At 37.7% G+C, this 20,654-nt stretch overlaps 1 protein-coding gene across 11 annotated transcripts in view; it reads left to right on the top strand.

Moving 5' to 3' along the window:
* ACYP2 (acylphosphatase 2) overlaps window positions 1-20,654 on the top strand; it is a 330,224-nt gene that overhangs the window by 148,725 nt on the left and 160,845 nt on the right. For 7 of the 11 annotated variants that reach the window (XM_055240451.2, XM_055240446.2, XM_055240447.2 and 4 more), the window contains exons 2-3: window positions 7,100-7,116; window positions 10,341-10,450. In XM_055240451.2, coding sequence (XP_055096426.1) covers window positions 7,100-7,116; window positions 10,341-10,450 — 127 coding nt within the window. Of the gene's footprint in view, window positions 1-7,099; window positions 7,117-10,340; window positions 10,451-13,558; window positions 14,955-20,654 lie in introns of those variants that run through there. The other 4 variants (XM_063618045.1, XM_063618042.1, XM_063618041.1 and 1 more) reach the window with 2 other exon arrangements.

Here is a 20,654-nt window from a genome sequence, read left to right as displayed (position 1 = left end):
CCTTTCATTCAGAAGGTCACTGAGCTTTTCAAATTCCATTTTTTTTTAGCTGGATATAGTGGCTCATGCTTGTAATCCCAGTGCTTTGGGAGGCTGAGGCAGTTGGATTGAGTGAAGCCAGAAGTTTGAGACTAGCCTGAGCAGCATAGTGAGACTCCATCTCTACAAAAATTTTAAAATTATCCAGGCATGGTGGTGTGCACCTGTAGTTCTAGCTACTTGGAATGTTGAGGTGAGAGAATTGGTTAAGGCCAAGAGTTTGAGACCATAGTGAGCTATGATCACACCACTGCACTCCAGCCTGGGCAACAGAATGAGACCCCATCTCTTTAAATAAATTCCTTTTATTCTCTGACGAAGGTTATTTTTTTTTCCTTTCCCCCCCCTTTTTAAAAAAACATTCAGTTGGCACAAAAGAAGGATTTTTTTTTAGGGCAAGCGTGGTACTATGTGTGAAGATGCAGAAGTCATACACAATTGAATAATTTGGCAGGGGAGATTTCTTGTATCTTTTGCCTGCATTTTCACTTCTCTGAAACACTCAAAACACTGAGGGCAGATCTTCCCGACTTGGTCTACTCAGACTCATGGTAATCTCTGGAAACACCCTTACAGACACACCCAAAATAATGCTTTATCAGATTTCTAGGTATTCCTTAATCTGGTCAAATTGACACCTAAAATTAAGTCCACAAATCCAGCCCTTGTCAATTTGGCACCCATATGTGTCTCCTTAAACCATAATTCACTTCCAAATAAAGACAATAACAAGGTAATAGTTCTGTTTAACATGATGCAGCTAACATGATGCAACTATCATGCACACAACCAAACATGTACTAATCATATCCCCAGAATTAGGCTTTCTAGATTTTACCATTCAGAATTTTAATCTTTCAGGACTGTGATTTTCAGGATTTTAATCATTAGGGATTTTAGACTTTAGAGATTTTTAATTAAAATTTTTATTTTTCTTTCAGAAATGAAGTCTTGCTATGTTGCCCAGGCTGATCTCGAACTCCTGGGCTCAATCAATCCTCCTGCCTCAGCCTCCCAAAATGCTGGGCTTACAGGTGTAAGCCACCACACCTGGCTGACTTTAGGGATTTTGATCTTTCAGGATTTCAACATTTAGGATTATAGCATTCAAGATTATGATTGGCACTAATACTATGTATATATGCCTAATGTTATGTGTATGCATAATGTCAATTTAGGCATTATTAGTAACTTCTTGCTATCTATTATAGTATGTATACTATGTTATATACAATAGATATGTATTATGGAGATATATATGAGCATTAAGCATGTATGTCTACATATATATGTATATTATATATTCAGTCATTATATATTATCACTATGTAAAGTTCTGCTAGAATCAACATAGAATGCTTGAGATTCTTTCCAGAACTTTGAATGCAGTAAATTCAGCATCATCACTTTGAAAGTAAACTTAAAGTCTAATAAATATGATTATATGTATATTCACAATATGCATTAACAATAAATATAATATATAATCAATATGTTAATATTATTAATGATATTATATTATTATATCATAAATGTATAATACATATCTAATAATTTATATGATAAATTATTATAGGATAGTTAAATATTTCACATAAATATTTATCAGCTGGTTTTAAAAAATTCATTTATTCAACAACCATGTGCCAAGCTTTGGTCTAGGTGTTGGGGACACAGCGGTAAGTAAACAAGACAGAAAAATTCCTGTTCTTATGGAACTGACAATCTACTGTAAAGATAGGAAATCAAAAAGTAAAAAATGTATGTGCAGGAAACATGGGGTGCATTGCTGTTTTAGATAAATTGGTTGGGGAATATTTCTTTAAGGAGGCGACATTTGTATGGAGAGATAAATAATGGGAAGGAGCCAGTAATGAGAATATCAGGGGGAAGAGGATTCAGGCAGAAGGAATAGTCAATACAAATGCTAGGGGGCTTGGCATGTTTAAGGGGCCAAAGGAGGCATATCTGGCTGGAATGGGGTGAGTAAAGAGGGGAGAACTAGGATATGGGGTAGAAGAATTAGGAGGCTATGGCAACCAGGATACATTTCATTTCCAGTGTAATGGGAGCCCCTGCAGGCTTTTAAGCTGGGGAAGGAAATGCTTTGATTTTTCCTTAAGAAAAGGAAACCGTGTTGGCTGCTTTATGGAGAATACATGGTAGGGGGGCAGAACTGGAAGCAGGGAGGCTAGTTAAGGAGGTTCTTGTAGTAGATGAGTTGAAAGATTATGGTAACTTTAAGTATATAAACATTATCACCCATTCTTCTAGACACAGTTGGAACAGAATTAAACTATTTTTCAGTAAATCTTCAGTAACGACTGGGGCCTAGAAATAATTTAGAAAATGAGTACAATTCATGGGTTTGAATATTTAACTATGCGTGGTATCCAGATATGCCCTGATCTCAAACCTTGGGCCTTTGAGCATGCTCTTCTATCTGTAATGTTCTACTCTCATCATACTAATTTTTGCTCATCGTTGAAGTCTCAGCTCTAAGACCTGTTTTTCAACAAGCCAGCCCTAAAATCACCCAAGAGTGATTGTCTGTCATGTGGCTGTCTTATGAACTCTAATTTGTATCTAGGCTTATGGATTTTACAGCTCCAAATTGTCCATTATTTTAATTGCCATATTTAGTTGCCAGTTTACTTGTCCATCTTTCCTACTAGATTGTAAACTCTTAGATGCAGGGACTGTGCCTTACTCATCTCATTCTTTGCCCTTAAAATTAGACAATTGAAAAATGTTAAGTCAATAATCAATGTTTAACTGTGTGCCTATTAGATTTACCTGAGTTACCTCATTCTTAGATTATGTTAGTGTGAATAAAATATTACATCAATAGATTGGAGCAGGTAATTTCCTTAACACTGCAACACATAGTGGAATATATCTGTGTTTGATTCCACTTTAAACATTTTCTCAAACCCCATCACCATAGGCTAATGGTCCTTGTCATCATCAATGAATAGATGGTGGAAGGGCTGCTCGAGATTCGTAAATGTTGAAAGGACGTTCCTCTTCACTGAGGGGCATGTTGTCAGTTTCCCTCTTTGGGCAGCTCCAGTATTTCTACTAGCAAGTGGTACAGATGGAGGGAGAAATCTATGTGACAGGCTGCCTAGGCTGTGCCAATGTCAGGTCCCTTTAGGGTGCAGAAGGGGAGAGTTGCCTTTTTATCATGCATGGTTTCTTTCATGTAATGCTTCTGACTTGTGAAAAAAAGATGAGGCAACAATGACATGCAAATACATTAGTTATTACCAATACCAACTTGAACAGTGTGATGGAGCGTGCATCAGATCTGTGGTACCCTACAGGATTTTAATTTTCTCCTTTTGATGCAATTCTTGACCTGAAATATAAACCCATTTCAAATCTCTCCCAGATCTTTCTTTAAGGGGGAGTCAGCCGTTGGCTCTAAACTTTAGTGGGCGTAAGAATTGCCTGGAAAGCATGTGAAAACAGATTACTGGGCTCCACCTATAGCATTTCTGTTCTTTGGAGGAGGGGCCCAAGAATTTTATTTTCTAAAAAAAAACTCTCAGGTGCTGCTGTTTCATGGACCACTCTTTAAATAGGAAAGAGATGGACTACGTGTTTCTAACTTCTGTTTACTGCCATTGCATGTGTTTCTCTTTTCATAATGCTAATATTCAGGCCTGTTAGCGGTTGAGGAACTCGGAGGGGAATATATACAATACAGCCTAGACCAAAACTTTCAGTCCACTTACTTGGTCAGTGTCTTACTGTGTCTGGGATCCCCTTATTCTTATGATAAAAAGGCTGCACACTTTTGCCTGCACAGTGCAGCCTGTCTTCTCTCCTGTTTCATCTCTCTCCTACATGGTCTGGTTGACCTGAAGTTTCTGGAATTTTCTGCTAATTCCTTTTATATCTACTAACTAATGTCTTTCCCTCCATCTATATAACAGATTGCCTTTCTGATTCTCTTTCAGATCAATACTTCCCACTCATCATTCCTCCACATGGAACATCTATCTTTTGAAATATTTTTATAGCCCTATAAATTCCATTTGTGATACCAACCTGTCTTTATTGCTTTGCTGCTTTTTTTCCTTCATATTTGTTGGGTACCACAGTATACTACCATCAGGAAATTATAAATCTGCTTACAAAACTACATAAAATATCTAAGCTACCGATCCTTTCTTCTGTATCTTCTTAATCAGGCTTAACTGCTGTATGTAGAATCAACACCTTTTGGACTCTTTGGAGATTGATCCATCCCCTGTGACTTCCCAGTGTATTTTTTCCCAATGTATTATTTTTCAATTGAGATAGAATATAAATTCAGCAACTTTCACCTTTTATAGTGTACAATTGAATGAATTTTTTTTTTTTGAGACGGAGTCTCGCTCTGTTGCCCAGGCTGGAGTGCAATGGCGTGATCTTGGCTCACCGAAACCTCCACCTCCCGGGCTCAAGTGATTCTCCTGCCTCAGCCTCCCAAGTAGCTAGGATTATAGGCACCCGCCATTATGCCCAGCTAATTTTTGTATTTTTGTAGAGATGGGATTTCACCATATTGGTTAGGCTGGTCTTGAACGCCTGACCTCAGGTGATCCACCCACCTTGGCCTCCCAAAGTGCTGGGATTACAGGTGTGAGCCACCACACCCAGCCCAATGAATTTTTAACAAATGCATACAGTCATGTAATCCTCACCACAACTGAGATATAGAACAGTCCCATCACCCCGAAGTTCTTCACCCCCCCATTGTAGCGGTCTCCCCTCTACTCCTGGCCCTTGGTAACTGACAATCAGTTTTCTGTCCTTATAGTTTGCCTTTTCCAGAAAGTGGAGTTACACAGTATGTGTGAGTCTGGCCTCTCTTACTTAGCATAATGCATTTGTGATTCATACATTTTGCTTGTATCCATGGTTCATTCCTTTTTATTGCTGCAGCTGCATGGTATTCCATGGTGTGGATCTACCGCAGTTGTTTATCAATTCCCAATGTTTTTTAATTGCTATGTCCTCTCCTCTAAATTTAAGTGCATTTTTTTTTCTGTCATTTGGCTTCTTGAGTGCAAAAAAGTAAATTTCCAAATTTACCATGTGTTCTAGTTAGAAATAAAAACTAAGTTGCAATAGGTACTAACAAGCTCTGAATTTCTGCACCTGATACATTCCTGATGTTTCTTTACTTAGGACTATTTTTAGCAACTCTCAAGTAGGAGCTCAGATGTGGTGCATATCTATCCCAAAGAAGCCTGTTCTAATTCATCCTTTTGGATCAAGAGTTTCCCAAGTTGCAATTTGAAGGACTGACTTGAGATCTGTTATTTAGGGTCATTGCTGCAATTCCCAGGAGAGATGTAAGAAGGCCTTCCCTTTCCCTAAAGGGGTCCCATATCATAAATACATATCCCTGGTAATTTGGAACCAGCTTGTCTCTTGTGTCATCCCCACTCTAGGGCCCAGTTCTCTATGTATCAATGTTTGGTTCTAGACAACCCAAGGTAGGAAGTCCCATAGTATTCTTGACCTCTGTCTGAGATGAGACTCCCATAGTTTTGCAGGCTGGGTAAGCAAAGTATAAGATACCATCATAGTTGGCCAATATAGAACAGCTTATCATGGTCTAGATAGGGAAAACATAACCAAGACCAACAATACTTCCCAACCTACATGGTTCAAAGTATTAACATAATGTAATCTACACTATAGAGATTCTAAGAATCACTTCCATTTCAGTTAGTTTCTATTAGTACCGAGGCTTCAGAGCCAGGGACTGTGGCTCATGCCTGGAGTCCCAGCTACTCAGGAGGCGAGGCAGGAAGATCCCTTGAGCCCAGGAGTTTGAGGGGGCAGCGAGCTACGATTGCATCACTGTATTCCAGTCTGGGTGCAGAGCAAGACCCTGTCTCTAAAATAAATAAATAAGTAAGTAGTAAATAAATAAAGAAAGAAAGAACTGAGGCTTCAGAAGCCAAGTTATGGTCAAGCATATCATTTCATGATATAAGTTTCATTGGTTCTGTAACTAGAAATAAAATACACAAGTGTTTTATTACATTTAAATTTGTGTTTAGTCCTTACATTTTAAGAAGATATCTTAAAAGTTGAGGACAGCTAAATTTTATGCCAAGTATACTCAGCTGTACCTGTAATAACTATTTTGTTTTATTTAGCATTTAAAAATAGAATGAATATGTGCTTCAGCATTTTATTTATTTGGATTCAGCAGAATATTACTATTTTTCTCCAAAAAGTCTTCCTTTTCTCTTTTCATTTTAAAAGAAACTAATTTTCAAAAACACTTTCTAAATACATTCAGATTAAACATTTTATTTGTTTCATTTACTTACCACTTAATAAATACAGGGTTTCCCCCTTGTTCTTGGGTCGGGATGCAGTCCAGGAACCCCAGTGGATGCCTGAAACTGCGGATAGTGTAGAACCCTCGATATGCTAAGCATTTATCATACACTGTGGCCATAACTTTTATAATCTGAGGTGTAACAGCAAAACTAGCACAAATTTCTTTTCCTTCTTCACAGTTTCATGGAGAGAAGATTGTTTTTACTTTAGATCTTAGCAGCGTCAGCATACAATGTTTTTCTTTCCTTATCAAGTCGAGAACTTTCACCTTTTCACTTAAAGGAAGCACTTCATGGTTTCTCTTCGGCACATTTGCCAGCATCACTACTGTTGTGCTTTGGGGATCATCATTAAGTAAAATAAGGGTTACTTGAACACAAGCACTGCAGTACCAACAAGTCAGTCGATCTGATAACCAAGAGAGTGTCTACAGTGTGGATCTGCTGGACAAAGGGATAATTCATGGGTGGGACAGCATGAGGTTTCACTATGCTACTCAGAAAGGCATTCAATTTAAAACTTATGAATTGTTTATTTCTGGAATTTTAAATTTAATATTGTAGGACCACAGTTGATTGAGGATTAGGTGAAACTGCAGAAGGTGAAAACAAGGATAAATGAGGACTACCTAGATAAAAGTTAAGTCAGGAAATAACTTTTTAAAGGAGGACAAGCTGACAATTCTTTTTATCTTTCTCTTATACAGGTGTTTGCTTCAGAATGGTAAGTCAATACAATCTTTATTATTTTGCCATTTTTTCCCACTGTTATTCCCAATTACAGAGATAGGGCAGTTTTCTTCTTGGCGCTAGTCTACTGTTTACTCCCTGTCCTTGACAGCAAATGAAGAAATATATGTATTTCTTTGAAATTACTGATTGAGGTTTTTATTAATGCTAAAAACATTGTACCCTTCTTAGTATTTACTTAACATTTTCTACATTCAAAAGTACCTCTCTTTGGGTGATTTTAATGAAATGCTTTGATTAGGTGTCTTGAATACAAAGTATGGGATTTTCCACATGTTCTGGATGGAAGAAATCCTCTAGACAAGGGTACATATGTCGCACTGCAAAACAAAACGCACTAATGTTGCATAATGAAGTGGTTCCCAGGATTTAGCAAATTAAGCTCCATGTTGAGTTTTAAAATTTATTTATTTATTTATTTAGTTAGTTAGTTAGTTAGTTAGTTTGGAGACAGAGTCTTGCTCTATTGCCCAGTCTGCAGTACAGTGGTGCAATCTCAGCTCACTGCAGCCTCTGCCTTCCAGGCTCAAGCGATTCTCCTGCCTCAGCCTCCCAAGTAGCTGTGATTGCAGGTGCCTGCTACCACGTCCAGCTACTTTTTTATTTTTAGTAGAGATGGCATTTCACCATGTTGGCCAGGCTGGTCTTGAACTTCTAGCCTTAAGTGATCCAGCCACCTCAGCCTCCCAGAGTGCTGGAATTACAGGCGTGAGCCACCATGCCCAGCCCAGCTAATTTTTTTTAGTTTTTAGTAGAGACAGGGTTTCACTATATTGCCTAGGTTGGTTTTGAACTCCCGACCTCAAGTGATCCACCTGCCTTGTCCTCCCAAAGTGCTGGGATTACAGGCATGAGCCACCGTGCCTGGCTCCATGTTGCTTTTAAAATTTTAATTTATTTAAGTACTCCTATCCTACAAGTTAATTGTGGCATGCATTTTCACCTACTATCTGAGCTGGGTCTCTAGATTAAGTCCCTGGTTCCCAACTCCTGAGGGTTCTAATATTTTCCCATTGGTAAAATCTCTATTATGAGGCAGCCCCATCCCCCAAAATTCAGATTGTCTCCCTTTTCGTTATTATCTAATAAGAAAGTGACTTATTTTCAGGGCCACCTCTTAACATCAGTCTTAGCTGTTACCATTTTGATTTGTGTTGTTTCATACAGCTGGGGATGTGGAGTGTAGAGATCTTGATCACCCTGCCCTCCATACAGGAGAAGAGTATGTTTTTGAAAAGTTCTAAGGCCGGGTGCAGTGGCTTGCGCCTGTAATCCCAGCACTTTGGGAGGCCGAGGCAGGTGGATCACCTGAGGTCAGGAGTTCAAGAACAGCCTGCCTGGCCAACATGGTGAAACCCCATCTCTACTAAAAATACAAAAATTAGCTGGGCATGGTGGCGGATGCCTGTAATCCCAGCTACTTGGGAGGCTGAGGCAGGAGAATGGCTTGAACTTGGGAGGCAGAGGTTGCAGTGAGCCGAGATGGCGCCACTGCACCCCAGCCTGGACGACAAGAGTGAAATTCCATCTCAAAAGAAAAAAAAAAGTTCTAGTAGACTGAATCAATAGGAATTTTAGTATTATGTAGTTAAAATAATTCAAAATCAAAATGTTGCTACTTACATAGCACAACTGAATTTGGAGCTAGAAAAGGAAATTTTAAAAGACTATTAATAATAATAGGAGAGCTAAATCTACCCATAGACATTTATAACATTTCTGTGCCAAGTCCAGAGCCAACAGAAAACATCAGAATCTTTCAGTCTTATAATAACTCTGCAAATCAGCATGTTTATGCTAGTGTTCTTGCTAGTTTAATTTTCTTTCTTTTTTTAAAAAAATATTTTAGGTTCAGGGGTACACATATAGGTTTGTTATATAGGTAACCTCGTGTCATGGGGGTTTATTATACAGAGTATTTCATGACCCAGGTGCTAAGCCTAGTACCCAAGAGTTATTTTTTTCTACTCCTCTCCCTCCTCCCACTCTCTACCCTCAGGTAGGCCCCAGTGTCTGTTGTTCCCCTCTTTGTGTCCATGTATTCTCATAATTTAGCTCTCACTTACATGTGAGAACATGCAGTGTTTGGTTTTCTATTCCTGTGTTAGTTTGCTAAGGATAATGGCCTCCAGCTCCATTCATGTTCCTGCAAAGGACATGATCTCATTCTTTTTGATGGCTGCATGGTATTCCATGGTGTATGTGTACCACATTTTCTTTATCCAGTCTACCATTGATGGGCGTTTAGGTTGATTCCATGTCTTGGCTATTGTGAATACTGCTGCAGTGAACGTATGTGTGCATGTGTCTTTATGATGAAACAATTTATATTCTTTTGGGTATATACCCAATAATAGGATTGCTGGGTTGAAAGGTAGTTCTGTTTTTAGCTCTTTGAGGAATTGCCACACACTGCTTTCCACAGTGGTTGGACCAATTTGCACTCCCACCAACAGTTTGTAAGCATTCCCTTTTCTCTGCAACCTGGCCAGCATCTGTTATTTTTTGGCTTTTTAATAATGGCCATTCTGACTGGTGTGAGAAGGTATCTCTTTGTGGTTTTGATTTGCATTTCTCTAATGATTGGTAGTATTGAGCTTTTTTTCATATGCTTCTTGGCCACGCATGTGTCTACTTTTGAGAAGTGTCTGTTCGTGTCCTTGCCTACTTTTTAATGGGGTTGTTTATAATTTTCTTATTAAAATGATTTTCCCTGATTTTTGCTGGAAATTTCAAAGTGTTTTAGTCTCTTTTTCTGCTTATCAATACTCTATGTTGATCATAACTGTATATGTTTTTTCTCAGTGATTGAGAATCTTGGATTGATTATCCTTTGGAACCCAGGTTAACAATGTAATTTAGTGTTAGCAGTCTTAAGGGCAATGCAGCTAAATTTTATGTATCCAAAAACAAATCATAGAAACTGTTTCTGAAATAATTCTCACTCTCAGCATAGTTTTTCATGATGTTTTTATGAAAGTGGAGTTGTTTTTACTGAAAGTGGAATTTAACAAAAGATACCATTTATGTGAAGCTTCTTATAAATAGAGGTTACTGTAGGTCATCTATACAGTTGTTGGCATAGACTACAAAAAATGATTATTAGGTTAGCACTTTTTAGATGTTAGAATCAAGTATGTTATGAATTCAGACTTTTGATGCTGCACATTATTCTTCTTGTTTTTTTCCTGAAACCAGTATACAGAAGATGAAGCTAGGAAAATAGGAGTGGTTGGCTGGGTGAAGAATACCAGCAAAGGCACCGTGACAGGCCAAGTGCAGGGGCCGGAAGACAAAGTCAATTCCATGTGAGTAGTAAAATTAATCATATGTACATGAAATTTATGAGGCTGCTGTTTTTTAGTGTTTTTAGACATGGTCTTGCTCTTTTGCCCAGGCTGGAGTGCAGTGGCACAATTTCAGCTCACTACAACCTCTGCCTTCCAGGCTCAGATCCCCCCGACTCAGCCTCCCAAGTAGCTGGGACTACAGGTGTGAGCCACCATGCCTGGCCTTATGAGGCTATTTTAATGTTTTAATGTTTCATTGGACAGTAAGAATAGTATTGATGGACCAGATTTTGTTTGTAGATTATAACCAAACTAATATGTTTGTAGGCAGGCCTGTGAAGAAATTCTCAGAGTTGGGAGTAGCATTTCTATGTTTAGGAATGGACTTCCCACTTGGGCTGGCCTCGAGAAGAGTTGTGGCTTCCCTGTCCAACCTGTATGTCCTGTTGCATCTCCTCCAGCATTAGGGAGATGTCCAGGGCCCCAGTAGTTCTCATTTGAAGTGTTGTGACAGATGCATAGTGCCTTAGGACGGTTCATGAAGTTCTTAGGGTAGCGTTCCAGGCAAAAAGATTGCCGTCTCCTTTTTATTGTTAAGTGCCTTATTTATCTAATTGTAATTTTATTTTTCCTGCCAATGAGAATGTGTTTCATGAGCTGGATGGTTACCAAATCATGAATCCTTGAAGTCCAAAAGAGGCCAGATTCAGTAATATGGGGAAAAATGCCCTGTGTATACAATGTCATTTTCAAAAGCCTTATGTTTTCAGCTTCATAATTTCCACTGCTCTCTGTAGTCTTTTTTTTTTAAATTAAAAAATAGCTAACATTTATTGAGCATTTACATGTTGGGCAATATGCTAAGTACCTTACGTGAATTATCTCAATCTTCACAACAGATCTTATGAGGTAGGTACTAAGTAACACTCAATTTATTTTATTGTTTGCAATTTATCTTTGTTTTCATTACTTAATATTTTTAGATTTCCAAAGCAATAGTTTTTGCTTATTGTAATAAGTGAAGTAACATAACACTGCGATGTGTAAAGGTAAAACTTGTAATGTGTACTTTTCTGTCTATTTCCCTCCTCTTTATTAACCTATGACAAGGAATACTTTCTACAGCTTTCTCTTTCACTTAAAAATAGTTAAGTATGCATTTGTAATTAAGGTTTTGCTGATTTTTACTGAAATAGAATACCTTGTGCATATTTTTCCATAATGTATATTTTTATTTTCTGGACATTTCAGTAAACAGTAAATATATAATTATCAACTCCTTATTTTTCTAATTTTTTAATATTGAGGTGCATACTTGTGTTTTGTGTAAAACTACACCTCAAATTGAAAAGTGGGGTCCAAAAATTCAGTTTCATAAACTGTGGGGTGACAGTTAATGAAAAACAATATTTTTAAGTAGAATTGTCACAAAATGTACAAGAAATTTTGGGACTTTTGTTATACAGAACTGATAGCTCAATGAAAGAGAAAATGCCAAATGATTGTGAGGAAGTTTTAAAGTAGAGACTATGTCCCATGATTCCAGGGAGGCTAGAAAAAAATAATAATATAGTTTTCAAAAATGGGGGACTATGTGGAAGATAGAAGCTCATACCAATCATGTTATATTCCTAATCCACATTATAGAGGGTCATTGATTAATTTGCTTAACATAAATGAATTCGTATCATACATTGTGCTCATGTTTTCTTTTCAACCCCTGCATTCTCCACCACCCTTCTTAAGTAACCTGTGTTAGCAAGCTAGTGTGTATTCTGCTTGTCTCCATGTTCACATTCTCTCTCTCACACACACACACATTTATGGGTTTTGTTCAATATTTGCTTTTTAAAAATGGGATCATGGTGTATTCCCTTCTCTGCATCTTACTTTATCACTCAAAGATACATCCAGGAAAATCCTTTCAAGTGAAGTGGTAATCTCTAATTCATTCTTTTTATTGGCTACTTAATATTCCACAATATATAGATTTATTATTACCTTATTGCTGGAAATTCATTTTTTTCTTTCTTGTTTTTTGCAATAAGAGCAATGCTGCAATAAAATTTTATTGGTGATTTTATTTTGATTGCATAGATTCCCAGGGGTGTGATTTGTTGGTTGAAGTGTCTGTGGATTTTTAATGTAAAAATATTTGTCAGACTGCTTTACAAAACAGCTGTAAACAATTTACATTGTTTTCCTCCTCATCCTGTCAGCAATTGGTATTGTACTCTCTAATTTTTCTTTTATCTGATTAGTTGTGAGTGATTATTATTTTTTGCTGTAATTTGCATTTCTCTAATGACTAGTAAGTTGGAGCATCTTTATGCTTATGTCTGTGAATTTGTTTTCATGAACTCCCTTTTCACATCCTTTACCCATTTTTCTATCGAGTTGCTTGTGTCCTGCCAATTTTAAAAAGCTCTTTGTACAGTGGTTATGGTTATTAACCCATTATCTGTTATCGCTTTTGCAGGTATTTTCCCAAATCTATAATTTGCCTATTAGTTTCGTCTGTGATAGCTTTGCAACATAAATTGTTTTTCATTTTTATTAACTCAAATATGGCTATTTTTTTCTCTCTGGTTAAGAAACAGATTTTAAGTGTTGTCTCCCACGTTTTCTTCTAACTTGATGCTCTATTTATTACATTTAAGCATTTACTCCATCTGGAATTTGTTTTTTATTTATAAGATGAGATATTGGACCAATTATTTTCTACCAGATGAATAGCCAGTTGTCCTAGCGCCACTTACTAAATAATCACTCTTTCCCCCATCGCATTGAAATACAATTTTGTCATACGTTAAAATCTCATATAAACTGGATTTTATTTCTGAATTCTCTATTCTGTTCCACTGATCTATTTCTCTGTTCCTACATCAGTATACCATATTGATTTAATTATACTATCTCTACAGTATATTTCCTCTCACTGTTCTTTTTGATTCTTTTATTTGCTTTCTTGGGCAAATAACTTTAAGATACTTTTACCTATTTAACTGGAATTCTATTCTGTTTATTAAAAAAAAAACTTACGTGATTGTCTCACACATATGCTTTTAAGATAAACTTTATATATTTATTTATTTTTTGAGACAAGGGTCTTGCTCTGTCTCCTAGGCTGGAGTGCAGTGGTCTGATCTAGACTCACTGCAGCCTTGACCTTCTGGGCTCAAGTGATCTTCTCACGTCAGCCTCCTGAGTGCACATGCTGGCTAATTTGTGTGTGTGTGTGTGTGTGTGTGTATTTTTTTTTTTTTTTTTGTAGAGATAGTGTCTCACTATGTTGCTCAGGCTGGTATATGACTCTTGGCTTCAGATGACTTTCCTGCCTCAGCCTCCCAAAGTGCTGGGATTACAAAAATAAACTTTATTTTTGAGAACAGTTTTATATTTACAGAAAAATTGTGAAGATAATACAGAGAGTTTCCATACACAGCCCACACAATTTTCCTCCTGTTAACATTTTACATTAATATGATACATATGTTAACAATTAATGGACCAATATGGATACATTAGTATTAACTAAAATCCCTATTTATTTAGATTTCAATTTTTACCTAACGTCCATTTTATGTCTTAGGATCTCATTATTGTATTTGCTTTTTAATTGGGCATTCTTATGAAATTAAGAGAAGTGACATTTTGGCTGGGTGCGGTGGCTCCTGCCTGTAATCCCAGCACTTCGGGAGGCTGAGGTGGGCGGATCACTTGAGGTCAGGAGTTCAAGACCAGCCTGGCCAACACAGCGAGATCCTGTCTCTACAAAAAATACAAAAAATAGCTGGGGTTGGTGGCATATGCCTGTTGTCCCAACTACTTGGGAGGCTGAGGCAGGAGAATTCGCTTGTGTCTGGGAGGCAGAGGTTGCAGTGAGCTGAGATTGCGCCACCACACTCCAGTCTGGGCAATGGGAGTAGCCTGTCCTCCCCCCCCGCCCCCCAAAAAAGACAGAACTGACATTTTTATGATATTAAATCTTCCCATTTAAGAACACACAGATGTTGTTCCATTTGCTTAGATTTTAAAATTTATCATTCAGTATGATTTTATGGTTTTCTTTACATAGGTTTTTGTGCTTTTCTTGCTAAGTTTATTTCTAAGTATCTTAATGACCTTTTCACTATTGCATATGGATTTCTTTCCCATTTATGTTTCTAGTTGTTCATGCTTAAATATGGACTATCTAATGACTTTTGTATATTAATTGTATATCATAGTATTACCTTATCAAATATTATTAATTCTATCAGTTTTTTTTAAAAACTATAGTCTATTGTGTTTTTAAAGAATACATTTATGCAATTAGAAAAATGGTGTATCTGTTTTTCAATGACTTCATTTGTCAGACCTGCCATGACAATGTTTAATAATAGCAATAGCAGGCATGCCTGTTTGGTTTCTGATTTTATTTGAAATAGTTTTATTGTTTCACCTAGTAAAAAGATGTTTGCTGTTGGTTTTAGGTAAATATACTTTATCACAATAAATTTTACTCTAGTATTCCTTGAATTAAGCTTTGATTGGTTACAGTGTGTTATTCTTTTGAATTATTGCTGAATTGCCAAGTATTTCTTGCCAATATTTTATTTAGAACTTTTGTATATATATAAGTCATGTAAGGTGGTTTTTTTTTTTTTTTTTGGTGGAGTCTCGCTTTGTCACCCACTCTGGAGTGCAATGGCACGATCTTGGCTTACTTCAACCTCTGCCTCCTGGGTTCAAGCGATTCTTCTGCCTCAGCCTCCTGAGTAGCTGGGACTACAGGCATATGCCACCACTCCCAGCTAATTTTTATATTTTTAGTAGAGGCAGGGTTTCACCTTATTCGCCAGGCTGGCCTCAAACTCCTGACCTCTTGATCTGCCTGTCTCGGCCTCCCAAAATGCTGGAATTACAGACATGAGCCACTGCACCCAGCCAGTTTTTTTTTTTGGGGGGGTATTCTATCATGTTTTGATTTTATAGTTTTATTGGCTTCATAAAACATATTAGGAAGTTTCCCATCCTTCTCTTCATTCTGGAATAACTAAAATATCAGAATTATTGTTCTTAGGTTAGCAGAAACAAATTAGGAAATCACCTGGTCCTGCTGCCTTCTCAATGTTGACCTTTAACCACCTTTTCAATCTACTCTGTGGTAACTGGTATGTTTGTTTTTTGAGAAAATGTTTTGCTCTGTCACCCAAGCTGGAGTGCAATGGCACAATCACAGCTCACTGCAACCTTAACCTGCTGGGTTTAAGTGATGCTTCCATCTCAGCCACCCAAGTAGCTAGGAATACAGGCATGCACCACCATATCCAGCTAATTTTTAAACATTTTTTTGTGGAGGTGAGGTCTCATTACGTTGCCCAGGCTGGTGTCGAACTTCTGAGCTCAAACGATCCTCCTTCCTCGGCCTCCCAAAGTGCTAGGATTACAGGTGTGAGCCACTGCACCCAGCAAGTAACTGATATAGTTGAGTTTTCCAGATGTTCTTGGATTCCTTTTTATTTTGCTAGGAAATTATCCAATTTTTCTAGGTTTTCAAATTTGTTGTGATAAATTTTATAATTTTAAAAATCTCGGCCAGGTGCAGTGGTTCACGCCTGTAACCCCAGCACTCTGGGAGGCTGAGGCAGGCGGATTGTGAGGTCAGGAGTTTGAGACCAGCCTGGCCAACATGGTGAAACCCCGTCTCTACTAAAAATACAAAAATTAGCCGGGCATGGTGGTACACACCTGTAATCCCAGCTACTGGGGAGGCTGAGGCAGGAGAATCGCTTGAACCCAGGAGCCGGAGGTTGCAGTGAGCCAAGATCGTGCCACTGCACTCTAGTCTGGGCTCCAGAGCAAGACTCTGTCTCAAAAAAAAAAAAAAAAAAATCTCTTGTATCTGTGATTATATGCCTTTTGAAAATTCCTAATCTTGTATAACTTCATTTTCTCCTCCTTTTTCCTTAATCAGGCTCTGACGGAATTTATCTATTTCATGGGTATATTTTTAAAAAACAGCTTTTAGATTTATTGATTATTTTTTTTGGGGGGTTACATTTCATTAATTTCAACTTCCATCTTTATTAATTTCCTCTTCTTTCTTTCTTTGTTGCTCCTCTAAGTCTTCAATGTGAGTCCTAGTTGCCTTTGTTTTTAGTTTTTTAAAGTTAATAATGAAGGTGATTAGGCATTTTCTCCCGAATACAGTTTTTTTCTTTTCCATTGGTTTTGGTAGTAAATGTTCCTTCCATTGCTTTCTGGATAGTTTGTAATTTCATTTTTTATTTCTTCTTTGAACTAATACTGTAACTAATGGGATTCTGAGTTTGTGTTTGTAAAATTCCCAGTTAAAACTTTTAAAGTAATCATTTATTATTTATTTCTATTTTTATTTGATTATAATCTGAGAACGAGGCCTAGAAGATTTCTACCTAAAAAATTTTGTTAAATCCTTACGATAAATGACATGATATATTTTGGATTGATCAGTTAGGATATATGATTCAATTAGGATGCTTTAGGCTGCAAGTAAAAGGATACCTGATTAAACTGCTTGAATGAAGTAACTGATTTTTCCCACTTTCCAAACAGGCTGGGGCAAGCAGTCCTAGAATTAGTTCAGTGTCTGAAAGATTATTAAAATGTACATTTTGGTGTTGCCATACTTTTCTCTTTTTATATTTTTTTATGATGGGATTTTCAAACACATACATGAATAGAGAAAAAAGGACAGTGAAGCTTGTGTGCCCATTACTCACTTTCAATAACAGTATACTTTCAGACATTCTTGTTTCATATATTCCTCCACCTTTTTTTTTGTCATTGTTAGGGTATTTAAAGCAAATTTCTGGCATTATATTACTCACCTGTAAATTTGGTCAAATGATATTAAACTATCAATACCTGACAATATTTTAATCTATAAAAACAACAATCTCATGTTGTTCAATCTAATGTTTGACTATATACAGAAAACAGAAACTCTATATACCCGTTAATACATATTCTAAATCCCACACAGATCTATGTGCAAATGTCAAAGTGCATCACACAACCTGTCTGTCACGCTTTTTCCTGGAGGCCTGTCTTCCAGTCTGGGTCTGAGTTTACTCCACAACTGCACTCTGGTGTTTCTCTTTGCTGCTTTCCTGTGGAGCAGGCTCCTGTGTCCTTAATCATATGTTTTAATCATTCTTGATTTATTCTCTTATTTTGCAGAAATGTAATTCTCTATAAGCTTCCCAAGGAAAGGTGCATGAGAGACAAAAAGTTTGCATCTCTGCGTGCCTTCATTAACCCTTGTGCTTGACTGATTGACTTACAAAATTCTATGCCAAAAATAATCTCACACTAAGAATTTTGAAGGCATAGTTCCATAACTTATAGTGTTGCTGTTGAGAGGTTTGATGTCATTCGAATACAAAGAATTGGGAGTTATACCTGTTTATTCCCTCAGAAAGTTTGTCAGATATTCCACTTATTTCTATTCTCCATTTTCACAACCATCTGCCTTTGTGCATGTTTTAATTTTGCTTTAAATGTACTTGGAGGAGAATGTTTTTTCTTTGACAATTTCCTTCCCTATCTCTTTTGGACCCTCTTCTTTTAGAACTTCTATATGGATCTGATCCTGTATTTTCTTTTTTCTTTTTTTTTTTTTTTAGTAGAGACTGGGTTTTACCATGTTGGCCAGTCTGGTCTTGAACTCCTGGCCTCAAGTGATCCGCCTGCCATAGCCTCCCAAAGTGCTGGGATTACAGGTGTGAGCCACCGTGCCTGACCCCTGATTTTAAACTTTTCTCACCTAGTTTCCATATGTTATTATGTGGGAAATTGGCTGAACTTTGTCTTCCAACCTTTCTATTATTTTTGTTTGTTTCTGCTGCTCTATCTTAATTGTTTCTGTTTCATAGCATCTCATTCTTGTTGTTGTTTTCCCCAAATCTCTCTGAGGATATTATGTGTATTTTTCTTTTCAAAGTATTCTTCTGTTTTTTGCATTGTCCTTTTTTTTTTTTGAGACAGAGTCTTGCTCTGTTGCCCAGGCTGGAGGGCAGTGGCGTGATCTCGGCCTACTGCAACTTCCACCTCCTGGGTTCAAGCAATTCTCCTGCCTCAGCCTCCCGAGTAGCTGGGATTACAGGCATCCACTGCCACACCCGGCTAATTTTTGTATTTTTAGTAGAGATGGAGGTTTCACCATGTTGGCCAGGCTGGTCTCGAACTCCTGACCTCAGGTGAACTGCCAGCCTCAGCCTCCCAAAGTGCTGGGATTACCAGGTGTGAGCCACCGTGCCTGGCTGCTTTTTGCATTGTTTCTATTTCCTCTAAGTTACTTTTTTCTTTTCCTTCTCTTCTTCTTTCCATTTTTTTCCCGTTTGCTTGTTTTGCTTATCTTTTATATTGCTGGCTTTCCTTACCATCATATTTTCAGTAACTTGGTCATGAATCAAAACAGCCAACAATAAGCAGAACTTGAGGAAATTTTCCAATATGTAGACTTTTGGGCTTGAGGAATGGTGGTGACTGGGTGGGGAACTGGCATTTTTGTTAGTGAATCTCTAAATGTCAGATCTATGTGTCCTGTCTTCTGCAGTATGTGGTGTCTCCAAATCCCGAGTCTTCTGTGAGGTCCATGGGGGTGAGCTGACTTGCTTCTCATTATTTTTGCAGGCACTTAGTCTGTAACGTCATTTGGTTTACTGTACAGTTACTCCTCCACTTGCTTTCCTGCTTTCTTTTTGTTTTTAGGCAGGATCTTGCTCTGTTGCCCAGGCTGGAGTGGGTGGCACAATCATAGCCCACTGCAGCCTTGATCTCCTGGGCTCAAGTGATCCTCTTACCTCAGCCTCCCGAGTAGCTAGGACTGCAGGTGTGCACCACCATGCCCAGCTAATTTTTTAATTTTTTGTAGAGACAGGGTCCTGCTATGTTGTCTAGGCTGGTCTTGAACTCCTGGCCTCAAGTGATCCTTCTGCCTCGGCTTCCCAAAGTGTTGGGATTACAGGCGTGAGTTACCACACCCGACCCCTCTGTTTTCCTACTAATTATTTGTTGAAACCTCTTGTTCAGGTTATAGTTTTGTACCAGCTAGGAATATTTTCAGCTACAAGTTAACAGAAAACTGGACTTAAAAATGGATATAAAAAAATGGGTTCATTTTTCTCAGTAATAAGAAGTTTGGAGGCAGATGGTTACTCGCCTTAGTTCAGTAGCTCAATAATGTCTGGACCAATGTCTCTGTGATTGCCTTGGCCTTTTCCTCATGGTCAAAAAAGGAAAAGTGTAGCTGCACATAATATCCACAGTTAAGGCAGGAATGAATAAAGGATTGTGTTGCTTTTCCTGACCCACCCCAAACAGATATCTACTTGTGTTCCATTGGCTCAAACAGGGTCATATGCTTACTCCTTGCTACAAGGGAGACTGAGAAATTGGCTTGGTTTATTTATGCCCTGAAAAAAATTCTCTTGGCCAGGAAGAAGGGGATGGGGATGGGTGTATACTAGGTAGTCAATGAACAATGTCTGTTACATCTTTCATATTTTGATGCTATCATTTTAATGGGGCTTCAGGTGAAAGAAGATAAACATGCCATGTATAACTGCATGGTGAAAATTAAGTGAGAAAATCCATATAAAGCACTTAGTGCAGTGCCTGGCATGTAGTAATAATCAATAAATATTTGCTACTGTGTTATGACCCATATGCTCCACTTTGTACATGTTGTCTTGTGGCAGTTGGACTGATCACATGGAGATGCCACTAGGCTCCTAGATAAATGGGTCATCTCTGCAGAGAAATTGGGCTAGAGAAATTAATTTGTCATCAGTATGTGGATAGTGTTTGAAGCCACATACATGGATGGGATTATCCAGTGAGAAGTTGTGTAATGACAGGCAAGCAGGAAGAAGACACGAGAATGTAAATTAAGCTTAACCTACTTTATAAGTTGTGATGTTAAATGTTTAGGTTTTAAAAAATGAATTTATTCTTCTAGTGCAATATATTGTTTAAGGTACTGAATTATCAAGAAATTGAATCACAGTAAGAGGTGTTACAAAAATAGTTGCAAAGTCAGACTCAGTGTGGCACATTTGTAGCTGTATATTAGGTTGGTACAAGAGTTATGGCAAAAACCCCAATTACTTTTGCACCAACCTAATAGTGCCAGGCCAGGAATAATGGCTCACACCTGTAATCCCAACACTTTGAGGGGTGAGGTAGATGGATT

Source organism: Symphalangus syndactylus, chromosome 14, assembly GCF_028878055.3.
Source record: "Symphalangus syndactylus isolate Jambi chromosome 14, NHGRI_mSymSyn1-v2.1_pri, whole genome shotgun sequence".
Lineage (NCBI taxonomy): Eukaryota > Metazoa > Chordata > Mammalia > Primates > Hylobatidae > Symphalangus > Symphalangus syndactylus.
The sequence above is the reverse complement of the archived record's forward strand: the minus strand, read 5'-3'. Positions and strand labels throughout refer to the sequence as shown.